This window comes from Pseudoliparis swirei, chromosome 12 (assembly GCF_029220125.1).
Source record: "Pseudoliparis swirei isolate HS2019 ecotype Mariana Trench chromosome 12, NWPU_hadal_v1, whole genome shotgun sequence".
NCBI lineage: Eukaryota > Metazoa > Chordata > Actinopteri > Perciformes > Liparidae > Pseudoliparis > Pseudoliparis swirei.
This window is the reverse complement of record NC_079399.1, coordinates 1164562-1175572: the sequence shown is the minus strand read 5'-3', so window position 1 is coordinate 1175572 and position 11011 is coordinate 1164562. Positions and strand designations below refer to the sequence as shown.

At 54.4% G+C, this 11011-nt stretch overlaps 1 protein-coding gene across 1 annotated transcript in view; it reads left to right on the top strand.

The window, feature by feature from the left end:
- Positions 1–11011, top strand: part of LOC130202725 (adhesion G-protein coupled receptor G6-like) — a 40703-nt gene that overhangs the window by 22023 nt on the left and 7669 nt on the right. The window contains exon 7 of the mRNA XM_056428450.1: positions 5500–5565. Within this exon, the coding sequence (XP_056284425.1) occupies positions 5500–5565 (66 nt within the window). The remainder of the gene's footprint in view (positions 1–5499; positions 5566–11011) is intronic.

Here is an 11011-nt window from a genome sequence, read left to right as displayed (position 1 = left end):
CGTTCTCCTGGTTGCTACCTCGCCCGACAATTGGTCAGGTGAAGGGTTACCGAGTAAGAAAATCAGAAGGCACGGAGCTTCAGAGCAGCTCTGCAGCCCCAGAGGCCCCTGGAGGTTCAAGCCAACACGTGGTTGAGGCGATGTCTTGCCCACTGGTACATATTCCTCCCAAGTATGGCAGGAACTGTTTGAGCGCTAGGTGCATGGCCTGTGGCTCCAGACCCAAGTGTCGCGAATAGACTCCTCTGGAAGTCCTGTACCGCCAGACTGCGCCCCACCCTGAGAGGCGGAGTCTGCTGTGGCGACCCCGGTGGGCGGACCCCTTCCTGGGGATACCCTCTGACGGGTATGCTCTCACCCCACGGGATAGAGCCGAGGCACCACTGTGACCCCATCTTGTGCCTGTGGCCCCTGGCGAGGCTGTTAGGCCCTCCTGCGAAGGGCCGCGACAGCAGCCCAAGCATTTGCCCCATAGGCAAGGAAAAAGGGATAAAGACCACTGCCTGCCCCCTCAGAGAGTACCTACCTGCTTGAGTGACGGGCAGGCCCACTTAGTGGCTGCATTTAGAGCTATACCAATGAAGGTTATGCTCCGAGAATGGCTCAGAAAACTCTTTATGTTCACGAAGGCCCAACCGGGCAGCGTGAGAAAGAGTGTAAGACAGCTGATGCAGCTGTCAATTTACCCGATAGGCAAGAAGAGGATAAAAGACAGCCATCTGCCCCCTCAGAGAGGGGAAGGCTGCGGAGGATGCTGTCCACCTGTCTGAGTGACGGCCAGGCCCGCTTAGTGGCTGCATCTAGAGCTACACCAATAAAGGTTATGCTCTGAGAATGGCTCAGACAGTTGTTTGTTCACGAAGGCCCAACCGGGGCGTGAGAGAGTGCAAGTAATGCACTGTGTGGCCCTAAATGGGTATGGCGACATAGCCAGATCGTCCAGGATGGCAGTTTCCTCACGCCCTGGTGATTGCAGGCGGCAGTAATGCCCTTTGTAGAAACTCCTGGGAAGTCCACATGCAAGAAGTCTGTGAATTACGGCTTTGCAAAGCATAACAGAGCACCCGTCTGTGAAGCATTCTAGGTGCCTGACAAAGGCCTCCTTAAGTCGACAGACATGAGCCGATCTCCTCTGGAGACCACACGAAGGATGTCTGCTGGGCTCAGCATGAGAAAGTCAAGACGTGGCGCCCCGAGTCTGCGGGTGTGGACACGGTCCTGCGAAGACTAGATAACTGCTGCCTGGTCTAACCGGCTTGCACCGGCGCTGCTGCGCCTGTAGAGCAGTTCCCCTGATTTCACTGGGACAGTAGGGAGGTTGTTCCTACATGCCTCCGACAAGGGTGCCTGCGCCGCCAAACAGCTGGTCTGAACCCTGGAGAGCATTAGGCGCCCAGGTTCTCTCGACGTAGTGCACATGCCTGCAGCGAAGCATCACTGAGGCTGTAGTCAAGTATGACATATGAGGGGAGTTGCCGTAGTAAGCACGGTAAAATGGTCACCTGAGAACCGACTGGGCTCGAGGGCACCGGTCATCCGCCTCGAGTCCCCTTTGGGGGAAAAACCGATGGATGCGATAGTCAGCTCAATGGATGGCATGGGACGAAGGCCACATTTGGCCATATCCTGCATGGACGCCGGGGTTCGGTGATCTATCGAAGATGGTAACCCCTCAGATAGTCTCTGGAGGGAGACTGAAAGGTGGCAGGGCCGGAATGCTGAGGAATGCACTAGCGTGCGTGGGGTTCCGGCTGCTGTATATCCAGCAGTTCCTGTGCCCTGCGAATGACGAACCCGATGGGGCGTCGACTGCCCCTACAAGGGGCTACCACTGGGATGTCCTCCCTTGGGAATGGATCAGCCGTGGGTGGATCTGATGCTTCAGTCCTCCCTGCACTAGGGTGGCGACTTATCTGAGCTAGTTCTGCGGTCAGCAGACCTACTCTATAAGCTAGCCTGCCCGATTGAACTGCTAGGGGAGCCCCTGCGGCTCCTAGCCGGCGCTTGCAACTGGTCGGCTGGCCTGGAGCTGACCTGACCTGTCTGTTGGGGTCCTAGCAGTAGCCAGAGCGAGCGCACTCCGCTACTGCAGCGCAGGTCCTGTGGAGCAGGACAGAGACAGCCCGTCTAGTGAGGGGAGAGCGCAACGCTGCCCTCACTCGTACAGTAGCTGTAGCTGCTGGGGGTCGCAGCAGTAGCACTCCGCTACTGTGGCCCAGGTCCTGTGGAGCAGGACGGAGACAGCCTGCCCAGCGAGGGTAGAGCGGACGCTGGCCTCGCTAGTACGGTAGCTGTAGCAGCTAGGGTCGCAGCAGTAGCACTCCGCTACTGTGGCCCAGGTCCTGTCGAGCAGGACAGAGACAGTCCGTCTAGAGCGAGGACACCTCTTCAATACAGTAGCTGTGATTACTGGTGTCCTATCAGTAAACTTAAGCGAGAGCACTCTGTTACTGTGGAAACGGGTTCCGTGGAGACAGTTTAGAAAGCGGTCTAGAGAACAGCCTCTCTCTTAGAGAGAGGAAGTGAGGACACGCTTGACTAGTCCAGTAGCTGTAATTACAAGCATCCCACGAGTAGCCTGGGCGAAAGCCTGTGCTCCGGGGGAGCAGGTCCTGTGGAAACAGTCGCAGTGAGAGGGCAGGTCTCTTCGAGGACCCTCTCCACTAGTATGGCAACTGTACTTACTGGTGCCTCCCAGTAAGCCTGAGCGAGAGCTCTGCGCTACTGTAGACGCTGATCCCGTGAACACGGGTCAGAACCCAGCATGTCTAGTGAGAGCGTGAGGACACACTTCACTCCTCTGGTCTGTCAGCATTAGCGTGGCATCAGTTAGCCTGAGTGGAGACGCTCTGCTAGCTGTAACAGCGGCGATGTCATGGAGGTACATGTGCAGTATGCATCAGTATCGACTCATAGCCTCCTTAGCGTCCCCCCGGTGAGCCTGAGCGGGACGCTCTGCTCCCTGGAAGCCGGTCGGGGTGTAGCAGTGTGGCCTCCAGCCGCAACGAGCGGACGCGCTCTCGTTAGCGCTGTAATCGCCCAGCAGTAGCCTGAGCGAGAGCGCTCCGCTACTTGGCCCGAGGTCCTGTGGAACAGGAAGTAGCTGTCGGATTTAGCGTAGGCTCCGTTAGCCTGAGTGGACACACTCTGCTAGCTATGCACGGCGGCAATGCTACCAAAGTCAACACACACGCTATCTCAATCGCTACAGAGAGCCGGTCGCGCCGGTGTAGCAGCACCGAGCGGACGCGCTCCCGTTAGCACACAGTTAGCAGGAACGAGAGCTCTGCTCCTGTGGGATATGCCGTCATAGGCAACAATTGTATTCGATCTCACCCGATTGAAGCTTCGCGGTGAAGGCGCTCTGGTGAAGACCGAAAAAGACTCGTGCGTTCTCCGGTCCGCCTCGACGGACCGCCGTAGAGAAACGTCCTCCTCCTCCGAGGAGGAGAGCTCGTCGCAGCCTCTGGAGGGCGACGGATCGCAACTCCGACCATTTGGTCACAAGGCTCCCCGCGACGAGCTTCAGTTAAACTTCAGCCTTAGCTGATGCCTGCGTTTGCGAGAAGATGAAAAAGAACTGATCTCGGGATGACACCGGAACTTATACCCGGTGGGCGGGTCATCCGAGGTCACGGGTGACTTTGTTGTTATTAATACTCGACCTGCTATGCGCAAGACGGAAGATATCCAGTGCTAAGCACCGCCTCTGGCGGTCAGGAAGGATGAAATAGAACACATATACACACACACACATACATACACACACACAGTGGCGGGCCGTCAGGGCCAGCAAGGCCTTCTCTGCTGGCCTAAACATCATCAGAATATATATTTTTTTCTAAATATATTTTCCCACAAATATGTATTCAATTATTTCCCAGAGTAAGAGTTATTCTCTTAATTTCATAGCGTTCCTCTTGGTTGCGCTGCTGCCAGCGCCAGGTTGAGATTTGGAGGGCTGGTCTTTATGTTAGATCTTTTATCCAATCATATTCAGCCATCGTGTGTTGCCAGGGGCTAAAATCTGCCCTTAGGCCTTCAGAATCAACATTGCGGGCGCTGGTAGCTTCAAGTGAATGGAATGACGATGTTGTGTCAACCAATCAGCTTTAGAGTTGGCTCCTCTAGGCCTTCTCAAGGCCCCGGAACCGCACAGGAGCAGCGAGCAGGCGGAGTGCTGCACGCTTTTGATTGGATTACCAATATTGAGAGGCGGGTCCTATGGGCAGGTAGATGCAGAACCTCAGAACTAGGAAACTGAATTTGATAAAGGAATTAATTCGCGGACTACAAAGCTGTGTTTTCAACCCACAATGGCGGAAGGAGGAGAAGATGTCGATTTGGTCGTGCATATACTTGAAATCTGCTTTGCGTGCGACAATGCCCTGTTTAGTGAACAAACTAGTGCAAGTCACTTTCTTCTTCTTTTTCTCCGTCCCGATGCGCGCATTCTGCAGCGCGCGAGACGGAGAGCCGAGAGAAATGACATGCTGTTGTGTAGATACGATCAACATCAGACGGCTGTTTAGTTTAATAAATAAACAAAGATGTGCTATAGAGAAAATGACGGGGGCGGGCCAATTTTTTTTAATGTCATGCGATCTACCAACACTACGCCACGATTGACGTATTGAGCCCTGGTCTAGAGCCATGGCATCATAATGAGAGGAATAAGAGGTGGATTAATTCGGGTGGGACTGTGTAGGACCTCACTGAAGGCCCAGGCCCCAGGCCCACGGCCCGCCACTGCACACACACATACAAACACATATACACACACATACATACACACACACACATACATACACACACACATACATACACACACACATACATACACACATACACACATACATACACACACATACATACACACACACATACATACACACACATATACATACACACACATACATACATACACACATACACATACACACACACATACATACACACACAGATACACACACAGATACATACACACACATACACACATACATACACACACAGATACATACACACACACATACATACACACACAGATACATACACACACACATACATACACACAGATACATACACACACACATACATACACACACAGATACATACACACACACATACATACACACATAGATAGATACACACACACATACATACACACAGATACATACACACACACACATACATACACACACAGATACATACACACACACACATACATACACACACACATACACACACACATCAATATTAAACAAAGTAAATAATGAAAACATTAAACAGACGTATGAGTTTTGAACAACTGTACTTTGTTATTTATATTTTAATATATACTTTTTTTCATGAGTTTATGACCCTCGTGTCACATAAATATATTGAATACTTTAATGCTGCTTCATCTCAACGGTGACCTCTGACCTCAGTGTGAAACATAACGTTAACCTTTAACCCACGGTAACTGATTAACCTCTGTCTCTAACCCCGCCCCCTAAGGTGTGTCCCCGCCCAGCAACACCCCGCCCACCACCAGCTGTGCCTCCCCTGGACTGGGCTGCCCAGGTAGGAGAAACAAACACACACTAACATGTTCATGGCTCAGGTGACCTCTGACCTGAGGCTGGAGGCGAAGGTCATCCAGGCTGAGGGAGGTCAGGAGGAGGTCACTCCTCCTCTGCTCCTCCAGGAGCGATGTGTTCCGGTCTCACGGGGACCAGCACCTCAAACCTCAAGTCCACCCGAGTTCGGGTCCCAGAATGCACTTCGGCCCCAAATGCAGTCGACAGGGTGAACAACAACAACAACAACAGCTGTTTGTGTTGACAGCCTCACGAGGCTCTGGCTCATGAGGAGAAGTTCAGGAGGGAATCGAACGCGCGTCTTCACACCTCTGAGGATCCTGTTGTCAGACATGTGAAGCCACGCCCCTCCACAGGAGCCGCAACACGCCGTTGACCCCTTTAACCGTGTGTGTGTGTGTGTGTGTGTGTGTGTGTGTGTGTGTGTGTGTGTGTGTGTGTGTGTGTGTGTGTGTGTGTGTGTGTGTGTGTGTGTGTGTGTGTGTGTGTGTGTGTGTGTGGCTGACATACTAACATATTGTGCTATTTATCTACGCCCACCACCAGCGCTGCTCACCCAGCATTTCCTGCTACTAACGTTGCTCCACCTCACGGTGAGGCCGCCCACCAGGACAGAGCTGCTCCACCAGCAACTAGCAACACTTTATTTATGTTCTGTGTGATAAGGGTGGTGTCCCTACAATGTAGCTTGATGCTAACAGGATGCTAACAGGATGTCCTCAACCTGTCCTCAACCTGTCCTCAATTTATCCTCAACTTGTCCTCAACCTGTCCTCAATTTATCCTCAACTTGTCCTCAACCTGTCCTCAATTTATCCTCAACTTGTCCTCAACTTGTCCTCAACCTGTCCTCAACTTGTCCTCAACCTGTCCTCAACTTGTCCTCAACCTGTCCTCAACTTGTCCTCAACTTGTCCTCAACCTGTCCTCAACTTGTCCTCAACTTGTCCTCAACTTGTCCTCAACCTGTCCTCAACTTGTCCTCAACCTGTCCTCAACTTGTCCTCAACCTGTCCTCAACTTGTCCTCAACCTGTCCTCAACTTGTCCTCAACCTGTCCTCAACTTGTCCTCAACTTGTCCTCAACCTGTCCTCAACTTGTCCTCAACCTGTCCTCAACTTGTCCTCAACTTGTCCTCAACTTGTCCTCAACCTGTCCTCAACTTGTCCTCAACCTGTCCTCAACCTGTCCTCAACTTGTCCTCAACCTGTCCTCAACTTGTCCTCAACCTGTCCTCAACCTGTCCTCAACTTGTCCTCAACCTGTCCTCAACTTGTCATCAACCAGTCCTCAATCTGTCCTCAATCTGTCCTCAACCTGTCCTCAACCTGTCCTCAACTTGTCCTCAACCTGTCCTCAACTTGTCCTCAACCAGTCCTCAACTTATCCTCAACCTGTCCTCAACCAGTCCTCAATCTGTCCTCAATCTGTCCTCAACCTGTCCTCAACTTGTCCTCAACCTGTCCTCAACCTGTCCTCAACTTGTCCTCAACCTGTCCTCAACTTGTCCTCAACTTGTCCTCAACCAGTCCTCAACTTGTCCTCAACTTGTCCTCAACCTGTCCTCAACTTGTCCTCAACTTGTCCTCAACCTGTCCTCAACCTGTCCTCAACCTGTCCTCAACTTGTCCTCAACCAGTCCTCAACTTGTCCTCAACTTGTCCTCAACTTGTCCTCAACCTGTCCTCAACTTGTCCTCAACCAGTCCTCAACTTGTCCTCAACTTGTCCTCAACTTGTCCTCAACCTGTCCTCAACCTGTCCTCAACTTGTCCTCAACCTGTCCTCAACTTGTCCTCAACCTGTCCTCAACTTGTCCTCAACCTGTCCTCAACTTGTCCTCAACCAGTCCTCAACTTGTCCTCAACTTGTCCTCAACCTGTCCTCAACCTGTCCTCAACTTGTCCTCAACTTGTCCTCAACTTGTCCTCAATCTGTCCTCAATCTGTCCTCAACCTGTCCACAACTTGTCCTCAACCTGTCCTCAACCTGTCCTCAACTTGTCCTCAACTTGTCCTCAATCTGTCCTCAACCTGTCCTCAACTTGTCCTCAATCTGTCCTCAACCTGTCCTCAACTTGTCCTCAATATGTCCTCAACTTGTCCTCAACCTGTCTTCAACTTGTCCTCAATCTGTCCTCAACTTGTCCTCAACCTGTCCTCAACTTGTCCTCAACCTGTCCTCAATCTGTCCAGGGGGTTCGGTGCTCATGTAGACGCCACACCGAGAAACCAAAGTCTTCCTCTTTCAGTTATCTATTGTTTTCTCAAGAGAAAAACTCTTTTCTGTCGTGGGTTATTAATCCAGGAAGTGTTCCTTCCCCGCCGCCGTGTTTCACGTCGTCAGCTCTCTGATGAACAACCTCAGATCTCATTTTAAATTCTCTTCTCACGAGGGCCTTGATCTCTCTGATGGAGTCGCCTTCTGCTCAGCTTCTTTCCTCATGATCAACCCATTCAGAACCTGATCTGGTGTGAGTCGTCTCCTGCTGGTTCCAGGATGACTGTCTCCGATCAGCAAGGAGAGAAGTGTGATAGCCGTCACCTCCCTGTGCCGACCGCTGCTGTTAGATTATTGTGTTGTTGTCGTGTGAAACTTCTTTAACGTGTGACCTGTGACCTGTTTCCTCACGCGGCCCCAGCGAGGGCCTCTGCTGCCGCCGGTGTGGCCCCTCCGCTGCCCGCCGGCCCGGCGACCCGGTCCAGACGCCGGCGTGCTGTCGGATCCTCGACGGCACCCAGACCTGCAGCAGCCGCCGGGCTCACTGGCGGTCTCGCTCCCCCCCCCCTCGGGAAGGCCCATCCGACCCGAGGCCCGGGTCCCCAGGACTTGACCCCCGGACTCCTAGCTCCAGCTGAACCCTCTCGCCCTAGACCTCCAGTCCCCCTCCCCAGACCCAGAGGCCATAGCAGCTCCAAGACCTCCCTGGGGTTCATCTCCACCCCGTTGGTCTGGCAGGGCAGGAAGAGGCCGACTGGAGGAAGAAGCACAGCGACCCCCAGGACCCCCAGGACCCCGCCCAGGCCCCTGGTTCACATCACCAAACCGGATCCACCGACACTCTCCACCCAAAGAACTCAGACCACCGTTTCCTCTGAGGAGACCGCAACCTCAAGTCCAGACTCTGAAGCGGCGCTTTCCCTCCCGTCTCAGGGGCCACCAGCTCCCCAACGGAGAGGCGAGGCCTCGGAGGCAAAGGAGTTGTCTTCATCGTCCTCATCATCATCAGTGCCGAGCCACAGAAAGAACAAACCCGTGGCTAACTGGACCGGGCCACCGGGGCCACCGGGCGATGAGGACTCGTCAGGGTCGGGGGTCCCGGAGGAGGACGGGGCCTCCACTCCGGACCGTAGACCCTGGACTTCTTCTTCTCATACGTTTGCGTTCCCTCTCGAGAGCCACCGCTCCTCCTCCTCCTCCTCCTCCACCCTCCTTCCAGTCTCTTTCCCTCCTTCTTCCTCCTCCTTCACCTCCTCTTGTGTCGTTACCTCACACATTCTGACCTCCCTTCCCATCCACTCCTCTCATTCCCTGATTCCTGTCTCATCCTCTCCTCCACTCCGGTCCGCTACCCTTCCTCTTCCATCCTCTGCGCCTCCTCAACAATCCTCCCTCTTCCTCGCCTCCTCAGAACCAGGCGGTGTTGTCGGCGGGAGCTTTCAGCCCTCTGAGTCCTCTCCTCCCTCTGACTCCTCTCCTCCCTCTGAGTCCTCTCCTCCCTCTGAGTCCTCTCCTCCCTCTGAGTCCTCTCCTCCCTCTGAGTCTTCTCCTCCCTCTGAGTCCTCTCCTCCCTCTGACTCCTCTCCTCCCTTTGACTCCTCTCCTCCCTCTGACTCCTCTCCTCCCTCTGACTCCTCTCCTCCCTCTGAGTCCTCTCCTCCCTCTGAGTCCTCTCCTCCCTCTGAGTCTTCTCCTCCCTCTGAGTCCTCTCCTCCCTTTGACTCCTCTCCTCCCTCTGAGTCCTCTCCTCCCTCTGAGTCCTCTCCTCCCTCTGACTCCTCTCCTCCCTCTGAGTCCTCTCCTCCCTCTCCTCCTTTGAGTCCTCTCCTCCCTTTGAGTCCTCTCCTCTCTTTGAGTCCTCTCCTCCCTCTGAGTCCTCTCCTCCCTCTGAGTCCTCTCCTCCCTCTGAGTCCTCTCCTCCCTCTGAGTCCTCTCCTCCCTCTGAGTCCTCTCCTCCCTCTGAGTCCTCTCCTCCTCTGGTCTCTCCTCCTCTGGTCCTCTCCTCCCTCTGAGTCCTCTCCTCCCTCTGAGTCCTCTCCTCCCTCTGAGTCCTCTCCTCCCTCTGAGTCCTCTCCTCCCTCTGAGTCCTCTCCTCCCTCTGAGTCCTCTCCTCCTCTGAGTCCTCTCCTCCTCTGAGTCCTCTCCCTCTGAGTCCTCTCCTCCCTCTGAGTCCTCTCCTCCCTCTGAGTCCTCTCCTCCTCTGAGTCCTCTCCTCCCTCTGAGTCCTCTCCTCCCTCTGGTCCTCTCCTCCTCTGAGTCCTCTCCTCCCTCTGAGTCCTCTCCTCCCTCTGAGTCCTCTCCTCCCTCTGAGTCCTCTCCTCCCTCTGAGTCCTCTCCTCCCTCTGAGTCCTCTCCTCCCTCTGAGTCCTCTCCTCCCTCTGAGTCTTCTCCTCCCTCTGAGTCCTCTCCTCCCTTTGAGTCTTCTCCTCCCTCTGAGTCCTCTCCTCCTCTGAGTCCTCTCCTCCCTCTGAGTCCTCTCCTCCTCTGAGTCCTCTCCTCCCTCTGAGTCCTCTCCTCCTCTGAGTCCTCTCCTCCTCTGAGTCCTCTCCTCCTCTGAGTCCTCTCCTCCCTCTGAGTCCTCTCCTCCCTTTGAGTCCTCTCCTCCTCTGAGTCCTCTCCTCCTCTCCTCTCCTCCCTCTGAGTCCTCTCCTCCCTCTGAGTCCTCTCCTCCCTCTGAGTCCTCTCCTCCCTTTGAGTCCTCTCCTCCCTTTGAGTCCTCTCCTCCCTCTGAGTCCTCTCCTCCCTTTGAGTCCTCTCCTCCCTTTGAGTCCTCTCCTCCCTCTGAGTCCTCTCCTCCCTCTGACTCCTCTCCTCCCTCTGAGTCCTCTCCTCCCTCTGACTCCTCTCCTCCCTCTGAGTCCTCTCCTCCCTCTGAGTCTTCTCCTCCCTCTGAGTCCTCTCCTCCCTCTGAGTCCTCTCCTCCCTTTGAGTCCTCTCCTCCCTCTGAGTCCTCTCCTCCCTCTGAGTCCTCTCCTCCCTCTGACTCCTCTCCTCCCTCTGAGTCCTCTCCTCCCTCTGAGTCTTCTCCTCCCTCTGAGTCCTCTCCTCCCCCTCCGTCTCCGTCCGGCGGTCCTCTTGGTTCTGACCGGAGAGACTCGGCCGCCGGTGTCATGTGGGCCTCTGGGCTCCGCCCCCTGCTGCAGGAACACATTGAGGGAACGCCATATTCACACTCTTCTTCACATCCTCCTCTTCCCCGTCACCTTGAC